Here is a 23,119-nt window from a genome sequence, read left to right as displayed (position 1 = left end):
AATTTGCTAATTCACATGCTTCTAAATATTTCAATTCACAAAACATTATGAATTCAATGATACATGTGGCATTTATAATGAATTATCGACGACGTTTTGTCTATTATCAACAATAACTACAACATTCCATAATCCATTACTATTGACGTCGAATAACGTCAATTTTAGTACACCTGAGAGACACTGGTATTCGAACTTGAATTAACAAAGTTAATAACGCGTGTGGTCACGATTTGCATTCACGCATTCTTGACAACGGTGCCTCATTGATGCCACTAAAGTGTTCTAAACTGCTTGGGGATGTTGTTCCAGACGTTGTTTAAAGCCTGGCCTAAATCAGTCAAAGTCACCAGCTGATTTGACAAACGGCGTAGACGTCGTTCCACTTCATCCCAGACGTGCTCAATCGGCGATAAATCAGAGAAACAGCTCGTCAAGACAAGCCATCGACATTCTGTTGAACAAAAAAGTATCTGACTGCATGTGCATTATGTGGACTTGCGTTGTCTTGCTGCAGAGTGATGCGATTTTGCTGTCTCTGTATGAAGGGTATCACATGGAGCTGAATATTTTCGTCTTGATAACGTACGCCGGTGAGATTTCCATTGACAATTTGAAGAGGGGCCTTCCACGTACTATTATTCCAACTCACACCATAACGCTACCTCCACCGAATCATTGACGTTGCAACACTAGCGTCCTGGTATCGCTCCTGAACGCGACGATACACTTTACAACTGCCGTCACCGCTATCCGAATGAAATCTGGAATCATCAGTATTCTAACAATATCGGGTACTATCCGATATTGTTAAAAAAACAGCACTTTTATCGATTGTTTAGATTTTAAAAATATAAACAATAAATATAGAAGAACTCTACTAAATTGTATAATGCACAGTTTCTTTTTCCCGCTAGTATACATATATGATGGATATGTCTCAATATGGATAACATTCTCAGAGGGACATAAGAAAGATCAACACATACACAGATTGTCGAACTTCCCTTACAACATGCTATGCACTATAACTAAGGGAAAATCGTCGTGTTAAACAAATCCAATAATACAAGTTTTGATATTAGTTCTGTTCTTTATGATATTAGAGGCAATATGTATGACCAAAGGAAAAACGAAAACAAAATACAGAAGACAAATTGCAGAGACTGTTATAGTAAGAGTTGTTCCGCGTCTTGGAATTCTCTCATAAGATTTTCTTGCATCTTTAGGGAAATGAAAATCTTGGGAACACTTGTTTTTTCAACTCCGCATTGCAGGTAATGTAAGCTATCTTTATATTCATGTTTTAAACATGGTTGTTTTGCATACTAATACTCTACATGCATCTATTAATGTAGTTATTGATCCTATGTTATCAATCTTTACTAGGCGTTGTATTTCACAAAATCGTTCATGGAAACTCTTCTCTGCCTGGAGGTAATACATTTGTACACATATATTATAAGGGATTGTGAATGTTTTTGACGAAAACTGACATCAAATGTACTATAGACCTGAGTTCACGTGTATATAGTTGAATACTTTTTTTTAAAAATGATATCAAGTTAAGTTACACATTTTGTACTATGAAATATTGTATCAATGTGATTGATTTAAAGTTGTCTTTATATATCTTATTAAAGCGACCATCGGCATATTTTGATAGTATGGAATTAACGAAGAAGGTATTGGAACTCCTTAAAAAGCAACGTATCCAGCATGGAAGCCATACTAGTGAACTTAGAGGCGTTTTAAATGCTGTAACACGCATGTAAGTATGATACTGAAAACAGGAAAAGAATGTAAAAAAAAAATGAGTGCATAGGATTATCCAAAAATTCTGATTTCGAATTCCTTGCTTCAGAAATAATCAGTTTGGTCATGGAACACAAGAAGACAGTTACGAGTTGTTAAATACTCTGCTCGGGGGAATATTTGATGAGCTTAAATCATATGATGTGAGTACTACATGGATTGCTTTTTTGATGGTGATTTACATAACAGGTACCACTTGATCTTATGTCTCGTTGACACGAAGAATTTAATTCGCATTAAACATACGTTAATTAGAATTAAATCTGAACCGCGTTTACACGGAAAATGAAATGCACATTAATTTGCTTCGTGTTGCATTTTACGTCGCGATTTAATGCGAATTAAATCTACTTCGAATTAGCTCCGTGTGAACGCAAAGCGAAGCTAATTCGTATCAAATATAAGCATATGTATAATGGAAAATTTGGGTCATATGCATAATACCTGTGATCAGCTATATGTGTTTATTTTATGTTTGAGCGAAAAACTAATTAAATTGATAATAATGAATTTGAAAACATACACAAACAGATAAAGTCGGGGATAAATATGTGCTCTGCATAGTAACTGGTACAAACTTAATCGATGGAAGTAATTTATTTTTTTTAAAAAGAGGACAATGTATTCCTGTTACGTTTTTTTTTTTTTTTTTTTTTTTTTTTTTTTTTTTTGACAAAAATACCGCTCTTTTGTTAAATGTTGTACTGCCTGACGTCATCGTAGACTTACAATACGCAATTCGTAAAATAATACATAATGACGTTAGTTGGCGTAATGCCGAAAGAGAGGATAAGAGGGATAAACTGGTCGTATGAAGAAAATGTTGCTCTCCTAGAATGCTGGTCATCAGCGGAAGTAGCGAGCGATTTTGCAGTGACTCGTAGGAACAAACATATCTACGTGAAAATTGCCATTGGTATGCATTTTCAAATTTAATCTAGAAGTGTTTTAAGAATGCCTAACATACATTAATCCATACACTTATATGTATATGACCATAAGTAACTTTTACTGTATACCGGTATTCCTTAAACGAAAAAGGTTTTTAACATTTATACTGTGGTCAGTTTATTCCGTCCTCCGAACTTTCTTTAATTAATCATACAAAAGAACAAGGTACGTTTTTGGATGAAATATGCCGTGTTTTAAACCCCACAAAACTTTACTGGGTTAAAAACCTAAGATCTGCTCCATTCAATGGTATAGCGTCATTTTTTCTAACGAGGCATTATAAACTGAGTGGCCAAAAGTATTGCAGCAAACATGGCTGACGTCATCACAATGTAAATATCAGCTACATGGAAAAGGAACAACTTTAAATGAAATAAACATTATGTACTTACCATTTTTTTGTATTTTGTTGCAATACCTTTCTGGATGATATATTACTTGTCGTAGTCTTGAAGATATCGAAACACGGATGTTTAAGAGAGGGCATTCCAAATTCTTGTCACCGCAGCCACTAGGTCATCCCGGTTTTTAATATCATCAATTACATGGGACAGTTTGATTTTGATACAACGCCAGACATTTTCAATGACATTAAGGTCTGTAAACTGTACAGACCAGTTGAATTTTGGAATACCGTTTCCGTGTTTCCCAGTATTGGTCTGTCTAGAGGAGTGGGATATGGCATTATTGCTGATTACCAAAAACTTTGACAACAACAGGCCATAAGTGATTATTCAACAATTCAATATACTTTGCAGAGTTTAGATTCCCATTAACAGGTAAAAGAACACCAATACCATCATAGGTAATACACCCCTTAAAACATACAACTTACTCTCAGGGGCGTTTTGTGTTGGTTCAGACACTAAGGTTTTCACTTCTCGGACGATTTTGTTCACAAACGTACAAAGTTATTTTGTCCAATAACTATCTATGCTTCGTCTGAGAAAATAACATTCTGCCACTGTTCAGGTTTTCAATGTCTTTGCCGTCGGCACCACATAATTCGGCTTTGTCTGTTGACTATAGCTACTGTAAGCGTTTTCTGAATGTTGCCCCTCCTGTATCATTCCTGGTGTAACTTACGACGAACAGTTCTCCTTAACACATTTGCACTTTCATTCCTATTAAAAGTTTATGTAATGTCTTGAAGAGACTGTCTTTTATTAGTTTTCAGATTGCGATAAAGTTTCCGATAAAATAAAATAGATCATATAGACTCACGACAATAATTTATACAACATTGCTTAAAGCGGATTTTCTTGAAAAGTCTGATTTATCTTGGAGCTAAAACAGAAGAAAAAGAAAAGAACTTTCGACAACATTTTTTCTGTTTATCCTGAACTAATGAAGGTTGAAGCATTACTACTATAAATTTTACAATTATTATTATATCCCTTTAAGAGACGTGGCCAGGCATAGACTTGTGTAAAATCCTGCAATATGTGCATTTCCTGGCACTTCCTTTTTACTTTCAAATTGTCTATTTACTAAACCAAAATTATATGTTAGATACTCGTATACTTTTTAAGAATTCTTAATTGAATCTTGTATGTGATGAAAATATCGTAAATATATATCAGTGGCCTTATTTATCCTAGAATTAAACGATATACTGGTGTTGATAAAGTTTGATTAATGTAACTCGTTAAAATTGAATAACTCTTAAACTGAGGGGGGGGGGGGGGGGGTCGGACCCCCTGCACCTCCTCCCTTTGGATCCGCCCTTGTATATATTTTTAAACGTAATCAAAATGCATGTTATTGAAGTTTGCATCTTCATTTTCTCGTAAGCGAACATGAATAACCCTTTGGCCATCTAGTTCAATTAAAGTATTTAACACAGAGCAGACTGTGATAGCATCTACAAAAAAACGGTAGTTTTCCATCAAAGTATTTAATAAGTTTTCTCCATGTAGATTCTAATCGTGCAAAGGTATTTTCAATCACCATTCGTGCACTTGAATGTTTGTAATCGTAACGAGCTTGTACTTGATTAAGATTTACTTTAAACGTAGTTATCAGAAAATGAGATAGTGGGTATGCAACATCCCCAATTAGATATAAAAGTAAGTTCACAGCATTGACAAAAGTTGTAAGTTGCGGTAAATAATTTGATAATCTGTTACAAATAGAAGAATGTTTGAATATTTTAGCATCATGAGACTTTCCATTTCAATCAATATGCACGTCAAGAAATCTGTATTGAGTATCTGAAATATCCTGTAAAACAATTGAATAGAAACCCGCGCGATTGTAGACCAGCAGAATTTGCAAATGAGTATCATCAACGGCGCCTATTGTTTGAGGGAAACCTCTGTGATCAAAACCATGAACTATACGTGTCTCCTTTTCTTCGGTTCTGAGGAATCGAATAATTTTTGAAGACATATTTTTCTCACATTATCACCAGTGTGAGATCGACTTTACTCATGTGAGATTTTTCTGTCTCACACTGCTGAGACGTCATTTGATTGTGACGTCATATATTTTCTATGATTTACGTTACACGGTGAAGATTTACGTTACACGGTGAAGTAAAATTATTGTGCTTTGTTATCTTTAAATTTTAATGTGTATAGCTTTCTGTTGGACAGCCTTGGGTTTTTTAGTTTACACTTAAAGTGTAAACCATTTTCGGGTATGCTCTTTCTGTCTATCTAATTAATTTTTGCATCGAAGTTGAAATGAGGATTTTGATAATTTAGAATTTTCTCAAAGCTCCCAAATTTATGCACTAAACTGTAGGAAAATGTGAGAAAAATAATCCTTCATTATTTACTCGTGTGGAATAGGGAAATTCCACCTCTGGAACAAGATTCGCTGTCTAGGACTCGGCAAAGCCTCGTCCTAGACTGCGAATCTTGTCCCCTCGGTGGAATTTCCCTATCCCACACTCGTACTAATGAAGGATTCTATTATTCTCACATTATCATCAGTGTGAGATAGACTTTACCCATGTGAGACAACCATGTGAGATTTTTCTGTCTCACACTGCTGTGACGTCATTTGATTGTGACGTCATATATTGTCTATGATTTACGTTACACGGTGAAGATTTACGTTACACGGTGAAGCAAAAATGCTTTGTATTGTTATTTGTAAATTTTAATGTATATAGCTTTATGTTGGACAACTCTAGGTTTTTTAGTTTACACTTAAAGTGTAAACCATTTTCGAGTATGCTCTTTCTGCCTATCTAATTAGTTTTTGCATCGAAGTTCAAATGAGGATTTTGATAATTTAGAATTTTCTCAAAGATCCTAAATTTATGCACTAAACTGTAGGTAAAATGTGAGAAAAATAATCCTTCATTATTTACTCGTGTGGAATAGGGAAATTCCACCTCTGGAACAAAATTCGCTGTCTAGGACTCGGCAAAGCCTCGTCCTAGACTGCGAATCTTGCCCCCTCGGTGGAATTTCCCTATCCCACACTCGTACTAATGAAGGATTCTATTATTCAACCCAGAAACTACGTTATGTATGTGTTGATTTCCCACATGTAAAGGTGACCGAGAGTGCTCGTAAATCAATAGGTGACACAAGGTACCACAAGACGATCAATGTTTTCTTTCGCAATGGAGGCATATTTGTGTCTTTTGTTTTAATATTGTCTAATTCTTAAACAATGTGATTAAAGGCATGTTGATACATCCTTAAATGACTTTTGAATTCGATGTCGTTCCAAAGCAATGAATCTGCATATAGATCACTGTGTCTATTTAATTTCCAGGTAGATCTTTTCATCTAATGTTTGTTGTACCAATCGAAAATAAAACAAATAAGCAAGAAAATGATTCGTTTACGATTTCTGTGATATCCTTTTAGACGTTCCCATCTTGAATTTTTGCTTCATCCTCAAGTGTCTCCGTTTTCTTAGTTGATTAATAATCTGATGATGCAATGATAAGAGTTGGAAAAAGTAAAGTAGAAGAAGGGAACATTTTCAAAGCGTTGTTATCTCCATTTTTATTACTTTAAAAGTGACGTAATCTTAAGAATGACGTCATAATGACGTTAGAATTGAATGTCATAAAAATAAACGTCTACTTTCAACGTAGGTCGCAGGTTTGCTTACGTCGTCGTTTTCGGGTACGCAAATTCTACGACTCGACGTCTTTCTACTTGCACATTCAATACGGAAGTTCCGAGTTCTGCGAGAGTTACTTTCGTAAATGCGACTCGCACGTTTGGAGGCGAATAAGTGTAGCGTCATTTACTACGGTGGGTACAATTTACGTCTGCTGACCGTCTGTAACAATGCCATACTTTAGCTGTTGTGTACCAGGATGTACCTTGTCAAAACAAAAATTACATCAACTGGAGAAATATGCTTGGATGACAGGTGTTACATTCATTTCGTTGTTTGACAAACGTAAACACAAATGAGAATATTTGAAGTGGTTGAGGCTCTTCCGACATGAAGGCAGTTGGAAGACAACGAAATATACAAGAATTTGTTCCCTTCATTTCGCCAAATGTAAAAGTGTGCCCACTCTTTTTCCATATAACAACTTTAAAACATGTGGAGTAAGGTAATCATTACGTGTTTATTTATTTTTTGATTTATTTATTTTGTTGGATTTGGGTACGGGTTTCAATCAACAAGTCATTGCATTGTGTTATAAATATGTTTGAATATAATAATTATTAAATAATTACAATTACCTAAGTATGATAACTTGATAGATATATATAGATATATATATATATCATATATTTCCCAGGAATGCTACACTGAATTGAGTATTTTATCCTCTCAAAGGTAGTACCTAGGGTACATGTCCTAGATTACTAAAAGCGTGAAAGTTGTCTATGAATTTAGTAACAAAACCTATTCAAAAGTATGCATGTATGAATCGGAGTTCAGTAATCACTTGTAAGCACGCATGAATATAGGGAATGAACATGTACACATTTATGATTTATATAGGACAGTATTACCAGTTATGCATAACAAAAATATATTTCAAGTTTGTTTTTAAAATATGCTGCTAACAATAGTGGAAATATATCTTTAACAATTGATTTGATCTTTTATCACAGATCCACAACAAATTCTGTTAGTGACTTTAGCTATGTCAACATAACCTCCAAACAACACTGTCAGAAAATGTTGTTTATAACCATTTATATGAAGAGGACAATGTGACATATTTGGTTGGTGAAGTTGATGCACAGGAAATAGATCCAAGTCTGCCAGTTTAGTTAATCATGTCACTATATACAGGTATGGGATAATTTAAAAATGTAATTGTAATTAGCTGCATTTAAATTCATTTTTATAAAGTAATAGGATGTATTTGTAATTGATTTTGCTTTCAATTACAAGTAATTGAATAAATACATTTTAAAAAAGTCAAGTATTTTCAATTACATTGCAATTACATTATTCAAACTTAAATGTTTGAAAATGAGGGAATGAAAGTGTCTGATAATAATGGTGGTATACAGTTTCACTCTTTGTCAACGGGGTGTTTATGCAATCAAAGCAGACTTCGTGGTCAAGTCTCCCAAGACATTTTGAAATAAACTTCAATTAAATAATTGAAATGTATTTAATTACATTCTTCAATTAAAAGTAATTAATTAGATTGGTTAAAATCAATGTAATTGTAATTGCAAGTAAGTGACAAAATCACCAATGTAATTGATACTATTTAATTACCTTTTCAACGTAATTGATCCCATCCCTGACTATATATTATGTATTTTTCATATTATTCTTCAATAATTAACATTTTACATCTATAAGTCACTGAACACTTTCAGAAACAAAATAATCAAGACATTGTAAGTCTGAATAGCAATTTTAAGTCCAATGAAAATTTAGAATTATATTTAATTCATTACAGACACACACGGGACTCCTCAGATGCTGAATGGTACTGACTACTGGGTGGCTCTTGAAGACCATCAATACTGTGACGCTGGAAGTAAATAGCCGGTCACCATTTCTACTGATTGTCAAACCGACATTCCCATGAACCAGGTGGATTACATGGAGAGATGTGTAAATGACAAAGATTCATTTTTCAGAGAGGTGTTCGTGGAGAAGGTCACAAGGTATGATGCATTAGTGAGGCATTATTGTTTGGTCTGTTTAATATTATCTATTCAAAATGTACAGACTTGAAATATTGGAATGGTCCCAAGAGTGCAGATGAAAAAAAATATCAGCAAGGAGCTAAGAAAAAACCTGGACCTGCTCGTAAATTAACCATGTTTCATGAATTTATACTGACACTTTACGTTTAAGACTAGGCATATTAAGATTTGTTTTATCTGGTATATTTGGAGAAGCAACTTCACGTGTTTCACAAATTTGTTATGACGGATAACGTTTCTTTCTAGATGTTTTAAGATGTTGATGAAATGACCCAGTAGAAACCAAGTGCAGAAGTATATGCCAAAATCATTTAGTAGTCTCTATCTCAGACCTAGTGTGATAATTGATTGTACAGAGTTTTTCTTTTTTCAACGACCAAGATCCCCTTCTGCCCAGTCTGATACATACAGTACTTATAAAGCTAAAAACACTGGTAAATGTTTGCTTGTGATTTCACCTTCAGGTACTTTTACTTTTGTTTCAGATGTCTATGGTGGTAATGTTTCTGACAGGTATATTACAGAACATTCTAATTTTCTTGAATTTGTTGAGGAAGGAGATGATGTCATGGCTGATAGGGGGTATACAATCAGAGATTTGTTAACAAAAAAGAAAGCCACTTTTAATATGCCTCCATTTACTAGAAAATGTACATGGGGTAAAAAGAAAAGATTAAATGTGAATGAAATAAAGCAGACCAGGACAATTGCAAAGCTGTGAATACATATTGAGCGAGCTATTCAACGCTTAAAACAGTTCAAGCTTTTGGGTACAACAATACCATGGCATCTGAAACCAGTTGTAAATCAGATTATAAAAGTTGGTGTGTTTTTTGTGTAACTTGATGCCAAAATTAGTTCGAAAATGAATAAATTCATGGCTGCATCATTAATTTACATGTTGAAATGACTGAAAAGTTATAAGACAGTTTTACATTTTCTGAATCGTTTTTATTACTAGTACATGTTTTTGTATACATGTACATGTAAATCAAACATCAATGACACCATGAATCAAAGCAATTATCAAAATTAGACATGTCAGAGTTTAATAACTGGATAAACTACTTGTGATATTTACAAACTTCAATGCACATGCACACATTACAAATGCACAAATCTGTAAATCATATCATGTACAAAATCTGCTATAGCATATATTGATTTATTGTTTAACAAATGTGCTTTTAAAACCAACTGCATTGACATCATTTTCACACTTGTTGATTGACAATCAAGTTATCAAAAATCATATTAGATAGTGAATTACTTTGATATGTATTTTGTGAATTTTAGGTATAGAAATTTAAAAGAAGATCAAGATTGAATAGTATGATCAATAAAAACAATACAATTCAACTGCATCAAAAATGTGTTTTTTCCTCTGTTCTATTCTGAGAATAGTCTTGGGATCACAAGTTTCTCATAAAAAGATTTAATATCTTCCAAACATTTCTCCCTGAACTCTCTATCAAATTCATTTCTTTCAACATGAATATGGCGTTTACGAGCTACCATGCCCTCTAAGTACATCACAAAATTACAATGTAACAAATCTGCAACAGCTAATTGACACTGAATTTGAAAATACCAAGGAGAGGAGTGCTTAAGCCTCATTTCATTATTTGAATCTAAATAAATATGATAATTTTCCTTACAAATTTGATCCACAGTGCAATATCTATACTTATAAGGGTATTTGATTTCTAACAATATGTCTTTACAATACTTGCAAGTAACAACACCATCTGGGCTTGCAGCAATATGAGGAAATGTTGGGTTTATTAAAAGACCCGGCATTTTCAAAGTGTGTCTCTCATGCTCCATTTTACAATGAATATCAAACAATTTTCTAGCTAAGGATTCTCTCTTTTTCCCATATAAAATGGCAGGAGTTGAAAGATCTACTTTGTCAGCAATTTTTTTTAACAATAGAATTATTCTCACAGTCTCCTCTGTATTTTACAACACTATGCACAACTGATGCTGTAGCCCTGCCTACTCTATATTTATACCAGTTGACATTATCACTCTGACCCTTGGTTAAAGTGTTAATCTCGTCACAATCTGACTTTCTAACACTGGTTTGCATAAATTTGACAAATGGTATATTACATTTGCTTTGTTTGTATAATAAAGCAAGCGATGCTACAGTAGGAGGTTCATTATTGTTTGTACAAGCTTCGTCTAAAACTTCAATTATTTGTGTGTCATGATTGTTAACAAGCTCATAAATCTCAATCTCAAACTCATTATTTACGATATTGTTCTCATACACAGGATGAAAGTTATGGGTGTAAGGCTGTATCCTACTAGTGTCAGATTTACTTATTTCATCCAGTTTCCTTGGCTTCGACTCCCTTCGTGGCCTGTCCCACAAACATTGGACATCGGTGCATGCTGATGTGTTTCGGTCTGTGTGCCTCTCACACCACTCTAATAAACTGAACAGGAGAGGGACCACGTGTTTACAACCACCATCATCCCTAAAACATTGAGACTCACTGTAGATTTTGCATTTGGAATATATATACACATGTGCAAATTAACTTTTATATATGAGTAAATCTACTCCTGATCAGTATAATTTTAGTACCCAGGACTCAAAATAATTGATGGTCTGGGGTAGTGAATTATGGATTTAAGAGCATGTGCCCTTGTCAATTTGAATATATATCAGAATTCTTCAATGATCAATCTAGTAAATTAGATGCGTGTGCATCCAGGTTTTTATCGAATACAAAATATTTTTCAATCATTTTTTTAAAGTGACCAGTGTTTAAAAATGATAATTTTTAATCCTGAGTACTCTTGCTCAGTGGTATATTTTTAACCAAGTGAATGCATAGCAAAATTTACACATGTGATGACAAAAATTATGCGTAGTGACCTTCTGCTGTGTCAGTAATTAAGTTCAAATACAAGACCGCTAGGGCATGTTAAGGCATTGAAGAATACATAATATTATAATTACATACTAGGAGTAAAATTTGCATGTAAAATGTGTACACCTATGAGTAAAACAGTGAATGTAAGTGCATGGGGCTTAAGTTTCATGTCTAGAATACAGAATTAAAATAAACAAATAAAAAACTACATACGCTGTGCATTCACATCCTGCTGATCTGATTGAGCCATTGTTGTCTGTCATACACCAAACCAGATATGGTTTCTCACTTTGAACAGTTTCCCGAATACACTTAGCTCGGATATATATGTGTTCCTCAGGTAATGGATGATATTGTACTGCACTGACGTGATGACACTTAAATAGCATATATCTCCGATCTTGTTTATAACACTGCAGATGATCTGCTGACCACTGGGCATTAGAAAGTAAATGAGCAAATACATATGCACAAATGATATCCGGTAAATTCCACAAATTGCCTGTCCACCTCTTTAAACTTTCATCACTAACAAATGGAAAGTTTATCCTTCGATATATCACAACAATCGTTGTTCGCTTCTTGAGTGACTCTTTACTGTCATATCGCGCCGATATTACCGGTAACTTCATTTCGAATGCTTTGATGGTCAGTTCCATTGTAGTCGGTCACCGTGATTCCTCTCGCTAAAAGGAAGGACCTAAGTTCAGGTTTAATCATGTTTTTAATACCGGTTACGTCTGCTGTTTCCGCCATTGTCGTTAGATTCTGTACCAACCGACGCGTTGACAACGGTATTAAATTTGCCTTCTTTCGTAGAGAGCGGGTATCTCGGAACATCTGTATTGTGGCGTAACAGTTGTCTGAATAAAGTACACATGGGTCATTGACTGAATATAAAGAACGTAATACTTTACCGATATCACATAAATATTACCAACAATTATTATCAAAGTAGAACATGTTTCGTTTGATTTTGTTAAGTCTTCCTTTCGTTTCCGGTACAAACTTTCGGCTATTAATATGTTTTATATTGTTACTGTATAAAATTTAGCAGCGGACAGCTTGGGGAGGTGAGACAGCTGGCGATGTTGGGAATGCTTTTATAAGCGTTTTTAGAACCCGAGAAAAATTGGACGGGAGTTTCCTAGTTAATGAAAGTTTTATTCAGAGATTTGACGCGTTTATGGCGGACATTTGAAAATGGGGAGTTCATAATTTTATTCCTACCCCACCATACGTGAAGATCGGACAGCATTGAATAATTAAAAGCGTTGGGCAGAGATATCCTATAAAGAAATGTTTCCAGAGCCCTGAAAAAAATTGAGTAAGAGTTGCCTATAAGCGTACAAGAGAGAGAGAGAGAGAGAGAGAGAGAGAGAGAGAGAGAGAGAGAGATTTGATCGTATTTACAAATGAATACCGGTATTGGAGAACAGCAAACTAGCAATACATGTATTCTAGCAAAGTTGAACCTTACAACTACCCACCTCAAGGAGTGTTTGAAACTCGCTGTAAAATTACATAGACATGCTGACTGCTTGTAAAAATTGTTAGCCCTGCCAAAGACATATTTGTCCTGCATGTTTTTGAATTACTTTTTAATACATGTGTTACTACATGTATCTATCTTCTAATGAAGTACAATGGACCTAATTCGTTTCTAGTACATTATTTTGTATTGATTTTTTTTATATACGGTAGGATATGCAGTAAAATGTACTAAAATGACGAGGTCTGTCCATTTAGTTACAGGTACAATAATGAAGTTGATTCATCTAAAGTTTATTTAGCAGAAATTTCATCACGTCCGATCAGGCGACTATACTAAGAAATTTATTCGCCCGTGGTAATTACATGCGTCTCGGGCGGTCAGGTGCACGGTTATTTCAAACAATGTATAAATACTCAGTCGGAAATTAGAAAAAATAGCCGTCGTTTCAAGTGAATCTGCAATAGAAGTTAAAAATAATTATAATTTTAAACCGCGTTCATGTTTTCGAAGGGTTATTTGGCTTGGAAAAGTGAGCATTTCTATGTGTTTGTGAGGTTTTTTTTTTTTTTAGATAAACATAAATATATCGTAAAATAGAAACAACTTTAGTTGTTTTTCTGGTTAGAATATTAAGACATAATTAAAGTACATGCATATGAAATTCAGAATTTAACCTTAATGGGATTCAAAAATAAAAGTACACTATTGCATGTAGGCTATATTAGTTTATTCATTGTTAATGCGAGCATGCGATCGCAAAAGAAGAAAAGAATTTCAATTATTAGCCGCCCAACACAATTTAGATATATAGCGTAATATACCGGTATGTACACATTTATATATATTAAGACATTTTGCGATGGACATTTTGTGAATAATTGATAATTTTGTCCATACATATTTGATTTTCCCTTCAAAACCATGAGTCAATAACGTTGTTTTGAGTTCTTTTTGAAGTGATGCATGAAAAGTAAATGAATAACGTTGTTGAATGACGTCGCGAATATTTGTAACGTTATTTGTTAAAAACTGTTCCTTTGATGGTTTTTATCAAACGTTGACATCTTTTTCTTTAAAAAACGAATTCGAATACCCCATAATTGTTTTTTTCGTAAATATTTTTCATATTAATTTTGTTTCGCTTTGATATTAATATTATCAAGATGAACAGCACCGAATTATGTCTATTTTAAGTTGAATTATGCAATGAATAAAGTCAAGCACTATCATTTTCTATATAATTCAATGGAAAACAGTGTCGCTACCGTTAAAACAATGGTATGTTGAAGACGTAATTACCAAAAAACTGTGCTGTTGAATGAAAAGCAATTTTCACAGAGTAGTATATACATTGTCAAGATACATCGGCCAAATTTCCAGACGGGGTTTTTGAGTGAGAAAAAAAGGTCTGTAAACCCGCGACCTACGTTAAAGCACATTCAAAATGTAGTTTTCATTTCTCAATTGATCTTTTAATGTTATAATGATCTCCATAATTTCCCCAATAAACGTTTTGCGTGGAGATCATTTTTATTTTACATACATGTACATATACAGCAATATATTGTATTTGGAACGAATAATTCTCTATGTACACACTGTATATGACCTATATACAACGCCATCAATAAGATATACATGTTTAAACAATCATTTATTTGATCCGTGTTTGATTACGGGCACCTGTTAATTTATAAAATGCATAGGAATTTAATGCGCATTAGTTTACTTCGCATTAAATATTACCGCCGTGTTAACGCTATTCAATTCAAATTAATTTAATGCGCATTATTCTACTTCACATCAAATCCAATGCTGCAGTAGGATTTCTTTATAGTCCTAACACATTCCGTGATATCAGAGGACACTAGTTCTAAGGTATATGCCTGCTGATGAGGGCGATTAATGAGGCAGTCGTCCATACTTATCTTAACGATGTCCTTCGCCGTGCAGGATCGAACCCTGATCTCCTTAGAAAGAAAACCACGTATAACGGTCATTAATATTGAGAAATACCAAGGAACATAAAACACTGCTTCAGAGCCATGTATACCTGTACATCGATGCACATATATTTTTTGGATTGATCAGAAATTATAATTTTTATTGTCATACATTTATATGTACATGCATATGCATTTTTAAGTGTGGTTCTTCATGTATTTTAACAGGAGAAAAGACAGTTGCATGCGACAGGTAATATAAGTGACAAAAATAATTCAAAGTGCACCAGCATTGTACACGTATGTAATCATTTGTATTTAATTGATATATACCGCTGTTTGATAGATGCTGATACCGATGAAAAGTCGATTGATGCCAGGAAGCTGTTTGCTGGGTTGTTTGTGACGATCTACGTCTATGACTCATGCGACGATGTAAGTCATTTGTTTCTGCATCCAAAGATCTAAGTATTGGATAAAGTTTGGTTTCTAAACTTCGACATATATAATTAAACTGCACGTACTTTTCAATCAACTTTGAAAGACATTCGAAACTCTGATCTATCATATTCTCGACGAAATATAATCCAAACAAACAGTCAGTCTATCTCAGAAATACGGGCATTGTGTTATGAGTTCATTTCTGCACGGTTCCGTCACAAACAAAAATATTTGGAATCCCATTACTCTATGTATATTTAGCTTAAAGAGCAAATCAAATGATAACCCTTTTTGTGACAGTAATTTTAACTATTAAAAGGACTGGCTCATGTTTTTTTAATTTATTTTTCTTTTTTTCTTTTTGGATGCTAAACATTAAATCAAAGTACTGAAAGTACTGAAAAGCGCTAAGCTGACTTCATGGATCCTGTATGTGATGTTAATGAGCAGGAACAACAGAAAAAAAGTTCATGCATTATTCTTCATTTTTGCATAACTAAATAATACATTTTTATGTAAGGAAATAACAAATATGGATTGTAAACAATGTCCTTAAACTTTCCAACATGCTAAAATATAAATTTTTTATGATGTTGTTAAAAAACAATGGTCACTATAATAATTTTTGTCCCACCCGGAACTAAAACCCTGACCTTGGATCGTGAAATTTACAATTTTGGTAAAGGATACTTGCTCTTTTTAAATATCTATAATCAGAATGTAGTGTCAATAGTATTACCACCGCCGCGGTGGTCTAGAGGTAAAGTGTTCGCCCTATATGCAGACGGTCGGGGTTCGAATCCCGGCCGCGACAGACCTAGGTCGTTAAAACAGGTAGTGACATTTCCATCGCCAAACTCTCGGCATCAGGTGTGAATATCACGGGTCCTCTGAGATGGCCTTAAAAACGGATGTCCCGTGTCACAGTAGGTGTGGCACACTAAAGAACCTTCATTGCTCAATGGCCGTATGCGCCAAACAAAGTCTAAATTTTGCAGCCCTTCACCGGTCTTGGTGACGTCTCCATATGAATTAAAAGTTATCGAGAGGAACGTTAAACAATATACAATCAATCAATGGCATTAAAGGCTATGTTATTCAAATATTTAACACATAAACACGTTATACCCAGTTTGGCCCCCACCCATCTCCCCAAGTCAGGGTTTCTGATCCGCTCTGCCCCGGTCCCTGGATCATGAAATGCTCTACATGACTATGCAAATTTTGTTTACAGATGTGATGTTGTAGAGAATTTTTTTTTTTTTGAAATTTGTCAAGTTTTGGTAGAAAATGTGAAAACATTTGTAATGGTAGTTTTCGGTAAAAAGTGTTCAATTGTTATTACGCAACTAACTTACTGTTGTGTTCCAGTTTAATAGTGTATGAAATACTTTTAGAATACAACTAAAATGAAGCAAATCAATAGTTTGACACATACATGTATGTTAAATAATAATAGAAAGGAACAACAAACAACTGGACAGAAAAGAAAAATACACATAACCACATACACTAACTAACAAGTGCCACATATATTCATGTCAAAACACACCAATAATGGAGGTCTATGAAACACATTACATCCATTTCATCACCTCGCCAGAAAGCATTTAAATGCATACATAAACATGCATCTGTTTGACTCGTACTACATAATCCAGTGCATAGTTATCTGTATATAGCATTGGAACCATGAAAGTAGAATTATTCTTTGTAGTCAATAATGAAGTTGATTTCAATTCAAAATGAGGTTGAAGAGAATATGAATACAAATAAGTCAGATAAATAAATGTATAACTGAAAAAAAAATTAGGAAATTATTTTAAAAAAATAATAACTTTGAAACCGAATGCTGCGTTTTCAACAAGAGTGGAAAGACCTCATTTTTAACATGAAAGTTAGTGCAAGAGAATATACTAAATCGAATATGATAAATTAGACTAACATATATGCATGGATTTACATTTAGGCATTGTAGTGATTGCTAGTTATACGCAAATCTAAAAAAAAAACAAAAGAAAAACTCCTAGAGTTTGTATGTGAGTATTGCACTACTTGTGTAAAAGCTCATATTTATATTGTAAAGGAAGCTCACCTGTTTGTCTGAATGAGACATAATACACATCGTAATTATTCTAATTTCATAAAACAGTTCTTTATATGAAAATGCAAATAACCTTGGCAAAAAAAGAAAAAAAGCTTAAGATTAGCAGCTTGTGTAGGCGTTCTAATATGAAAAGAAAACGTAACAGAAGTGACCCGCAATACATATATAATATTTACAATATGTAAATGTATAACTCAATGGGAATCCCAAGCTAGGCACTTGCAAGTTACAAAAGTAATTTTCAAACGGTAATGTTTAAATCGCTATTAGAAATACTGATAAGGCATCTCGCCGAAAAACTAAGTGCATTTTTATATGAAGATATCGATCAGCGAAAACAAAATGTGGGGACAGGGAACAACGACAGTGAAACCATGCCCCCTTCCCCTCATTCATCCTTTGTACGTTCGGAAATACATGTAACATATGCATGTCATTGTCGATTGTTTGTTTGAAGTATAAACAAATTGAAAACACAATTACTTTTCATTGTGTATAGCGTGATGTGGACCGCAAACCATTTTACATTCTTGCTTCAATGACACAATGGCAATGTTTATCTAATACTTGTTCTAACCATATGTATTTCAGTAAACAACCCTCGTAAAATTACAGGCGGTGTTTTGAAGACTTGAAACCGGGACATTGTCTTCCGTAAACGCAGACTTATAATTTTGTACCTTTTCAAATTTGTCTTTTCCCTTCCCCCAAATCAATATGTTCAGTCTCATTTTTGAAACTAAATAACGAAATAAAATTTGATTGTGTTGACGATGATTATGAAGAATATCTTGGTCGTTTAGAAATAGTAAGGTAAGCCGAAGTTACACTGTTGCATCCTCGAAATTCCTGCATGACCTACTTACATATATGATCGGGGGAGGTGTAATCAGTTACGCAATATCGTCCCTCTGGACACCGATCTCTGTCCTTCGCTGTGAAATCAAAATCGTTCACAAGTTCTTTCCCGTTCACGATCGACGCGGATCAGTTATTTTTTTACTGTGTTGCACATATTTCTGCTGTGTCGGACAAAATTTTTAATGAGTCGGAACAGCAGTCAAAACACAAGTGGAATACCAGCATGACTCGTGTATAGCTTAATGACGTGGCTTCTAATTATATATTCCACCATGCAAAAGTATTGATTTTCTTGACCTCTAAGCGCTATGCGAAGGTAACAATGCAAAGACACTCTAGTCAAAACGGTTTCATGTACAGATTCTAATTCATTTTTAGATTTTGAATTACTTAATAATCACTTTAATTATTACAGACGCAGATTCAAACAGGAATTTTAACTGAAGAATGACCTGCATCTGTGTTTCACTTTCCCCCAGAAGGAGGACAAAAATGTCACCTTTTAAATACATATTTGATCCACTGTTCAACGAGCTGTATTTCCGGGGGGAAATGTCCCTGCGAATATGAATGTTATCCCCGTACATGTACTAGATCGGTTGCAAAATTACGACTACTTTAAACACGACTTGTTTACTACAGCGATGCATAAATTTGCTTATAGGTGGCGATAAACCGGAAAAGTGATTACGAAACAAAATCCAACTTGCAACAATAAAACGCTAAGCGTAGCTACGCTTAGCGCTTTAAAAATGACTCATTTGAAGAGGTTCGCACCTGAGATTTGTAGTAATGTCATTTTTTTTTTTTTTTTTTTTTTGGAAAGTGTATGTTTAATTTCCACATTGGAGGATAATTTGGAAACTAGAGAAATTATTATTATTGACCTACAGTGTTCTAAGCATGACCTTTTCGTACTTATGATTTATTCAGTTAAACTTGATTTGTATGTTGGTGTCAACACAACATAAGCAACACAAATCAATTATTTCATAAAACGAATACATAATCATTGCTTTTTAATACTATAGATAAACACGTTTAATGCGAGTAATGAAAATAAATATTTAACTTTTTTCACTTGATGCACAAAAAATTCATGATATCAAATCAGAGAGTCTAAAAGACATATCAGTAGTAATATTAAATTCTAAAATTTCGCATAAATTCCAACATCTTGTCTTAAATGGAGCTTTAAAATGGGGTTATAAACCATCTTTTTTAAATTATTGGCGAAAATACTACATTTGTGAATTTTATACAAAATTCAAGTACATTAACTTAAGCGTTTTAAAGAATTGGTTTGGAAAAATAGACCAACCAAATTCATAAATTACAACATTGAACTAGCTTTATGTCGTAACTACTTGTGTCATTATTCATAAAACTCAAAAACACGTTTAGGTGTATAAATATAGAAGATATATTGAATGAAACAGAAACTTTAATATTATGCAAATTTAGAACATTTTCATTAATCGTTAAAAATATGGTCTCTTTAAAACCCTTTCAAAATTTGAAATGACACAGTTTCTTCGCCTGGATAGTATTCATTAATAGATATGCAATATGTTTCACCAATGGGATCAGTATTGAACCAGTAAATACTTAGTTGTAGCATCCTAAGCAGCTGTGCTCAAAAGCTCGGGAGCTAATTTCCTTAAAGCTGACAGCCAAAATTTTGACCTTCTGAATGCAAGAATGAAAATAATAGTTTAGTCTTACCTCTGTGCTATGTAAACAAAGACTGAGGTCTTTATTTGTTTACAAACAAACCAGTGAAATGTTATTTTTTTTTAATTTAAAGCATCTTAATTTCGCAGTCATAAATTTTACTTTGGCCGATAGGGCTTGCTTTCTCCTCCTATGTACGTCATCCCACCTCTGGTGTGTCCAGCGGTACGTGTTTGTTCAACTATTTATCTAGTATTACTTATAGAAGTTATGAGATTGACCTCTGTTCGTTATCGTCACCAAGAATTATACATGAAATGTGATATATATAATAGATTTAGATCGATATCCATTTCTTTGGAAAATTTCATACACCATAACATACCTAAATCTTTGTCTATAAAGCATTTGATAAACTCCCTGTAGTAACATATAGTAGTATATAAACACCAGATTTAGTAAAACTCCATTGGCTTCCAGTACATTTCAGGGTTCAGTTCAAACTGTTAATGTACACATTTAAAGCTCTTCACGATCTTGCACCTGTCTACCTTGAAGAACTGGTCAGTCCATACAATCCATCAAGGTCTTTACGATCCGAAAACGCCATGCTTATTCAAACACCAAGAGTTAAGACCAAAACGTATGGCGACAGAAGGTTTGACAAAGCAACCGCCACATTCTGGAATAACCTTCCAAGTTACATCCGCAACGAAAATTCTTTCGAACTTTTCAAGAAAACTTTAAAAACTTCTTCAGACTTGCTTATCACGATTTTATGTAAGCCATTTCCAGTGACAGTATTAATATTCTTTTTTTATGAAAACTTTTTTGTATGTATTTTTCGTAGTTTAATCACGATTTTGTGGAAGTCAGTGCTATAATTCATATTCTTTTAATGCAACGAATATTTTTTTTACACTGTTTTAGATATGTTCAATTCTTAATTGTAGTTTATTGTTGTTTTAATATAAAGCGCTTGGAGTATATTTTTTATTATATAATGCGCTGTATAAATACTGTAAATAATGATAATAAAAATAATAATAACATAGTGAGCTTCTGTCATAATGTATAACCTTATTTTTTGTGAAACTTTTCAAACACATTAGACAGTAGAATTTGATCATTCAAAGTGAAAACATAAATCATCTCCTTAAAGGTTGAAGTCAAATATCTTCCTATGGGTTCAACGGAATAAAATGTCTCAACCAAACTGTTTTGTCCTGACATGACCTTAATTATCATAAAAATTGCAAAAACTGGAATTGCTGGCAAAACGTTTATGCTTTAAAGATTTTCACAGCACAACTAGAATATTGGTTTGAATGCATATACCATCAACATGATGCTGTAGACATGTTTGTTTTCATCCTATGTGTTTTCGCCTTTCTCCAACTGCAAATGGTATCGCCCTGTCTGAGTTCGTCTCGACCCAGTTGTGTTAAAGTAGAGCTTACTTGGTGTAATATATATTCACCCAGTCTTAAATTCATCAACTGACTAAGGGGTGAAAGTAAAACGAGGCTGAGTATTTCTCCCAATATATTATGTTCATTGTTTGAGTGATACACATCGATACCCAGATGCACGAATTCAGCTTTTTTCACCCTAGGTTGAAGTTGTTTTAGAGGAATTTACAAGCTTGAGCATCCCCGTGGTAGAAGAATTGGAACCCGAATCTCATGTAAGCTTACAAACGTTTGAGAATTACTGTGAAATTATCATTGTTCGTGGGGGTTTGATGTTCGCGGATTTCGTAGGTCACTCTTACCCACGAATTTATGTTTCCTTCAACATTTTTAAAACCAAGTAGAGTTATCTCTCCTAGAGACATCGTATTGCTTACCCACGCAATTACCTCCCCACGAACCAGCAATGTTTTGCCTACCCATGAACTTTGGCCCCCACGAATGAAAATGATCCCACAGTGATCATTAATAAATTCAATCATATTAAACCTGATATAATTTGTATGATTTCCGTCTAAATCTGTATCACTATAGAAATTATATCATCGCGGTTTACAAACGCTTTCACTGGACAAACCAGAGCTGGACATTGAGAAAGGTCTCGCCGTCTTAACACAGACAGAGGATTTCGAAGAGAGTGACTTACCCTGTCGAAAGTGCAATACAAGTAAGATATTCTTCAATTCATATACCAAGGACCCAAATCTCTTTGTGGAAGGATTCATAAGAATCACAAATAATACATTGTTTAGAATTCCTCTCTCACGTACTGTACTGAACATGAGCATATTTTAGTATCATAACAAATGGGTTTTTAGTGTAATTGTATGTTTCTTACAGAATACATGTGCAATTACACCAATATGATAAGCTTTCGTCTTGATCAGGTAAACGGAGTAATCGGTAGCCAAATCAGTGTGTGCCAATAACGACCTAACGATCGACATGAAATACGTCAGACACCATTTGACGCAATGATAAGCTAATATAGACCAATTAGATCATTATTACGATCATAGAATTTGCAAAGTGCTGACCTTATACGAGACGGTTGAAACCCTTATAATATCTACTTGTTTGTCATTAGCCTGTCTCGATTTACAAATTGATCGTACGTAGAACAAGCTCTTGTGTATCAAATCAGCTGAAAGATATAAACACCATATGCAGGTGAGAATGAAATAATGCTACATATACATGTAACATTGGAAATCCACGATGGGAAAGCTGAAATCATCCCGTTTGTCACAAAACTGTTATGTTTATTGTTAAAGGAAAAGGCAACCCATTTTTTTTAAAGAAAATAAATGATAAGACTAATTCACGACGGGTGTGATCGGTCGACAGGGGATGCTTACTCCT

At 34.0% G+C, this 23,119-nt stretch overlaps 1 protein-coding gene across 1 annotated transcript in view; it reads left to right on the top strand.

The window, feature by feature from the left end:
• The first annotated feature begins 1,132 nt into the window (after window positions 1–1,132).
• Window positions 1,133–23,119, top strand: part of LOC125675725 (ubiquitin carboxyl-terminal hydrolase 16-like) — a 50,267-nt gene continuing 28,280 nt past the window's right edge. Inside the window, exons 1-8 of the mRNA XM_048913510.2 lie at window positions 1,133–1,277; window positions 1,390–1,437; window positions 1,644–1,771; window positions 1,865–1,958; window positions 15,431–15,455; window positions 15,549–15,637; window positions 21,901–21,972; window positions 22,292–22,424. Coding sequence (XP_048769467.2) covers window positions 1,414–1,437; window positions 1,644–1,771; window positions 1,865–1,958; window positions 15,431–15,455; window positions 15,549–15,637; window positions 21,901–21,972; window positions 22,292–22,424 — 565 coding nt within the window. The 5' untranslated portion in view covers window positions 1,133–1,277; window positions 1,390–1,413. The remainder of the gene's footprint in view (window positions 1,278–1,389; window positions 1,438–1,643; window positions 1,772–1,864; window positions 1,959–15,430; window positions 15,456–15,548; window positions 15,638–21,900; window positions 21,973–22,291; window positions 22,425–23,119) is intronic.

This window comes from Ostrea edulis, chromosome 3, assembly GCF_947568905.1.
Source record: "Ostrea edulis chromosome 3, xbOstEdul1.1, whole genome shotgun sequence".
NCBI lineage: Eukaryota > Metazoa > Mollusca > Bivalvia > Ostreida > Ostreidae > Ostrea > Ostrea edulis.
The sequence above is the reverse complement of the archived record's forward strand: the minus strand, read 5'-3'. Positions and strand labels throughout refer to the sequence as shown.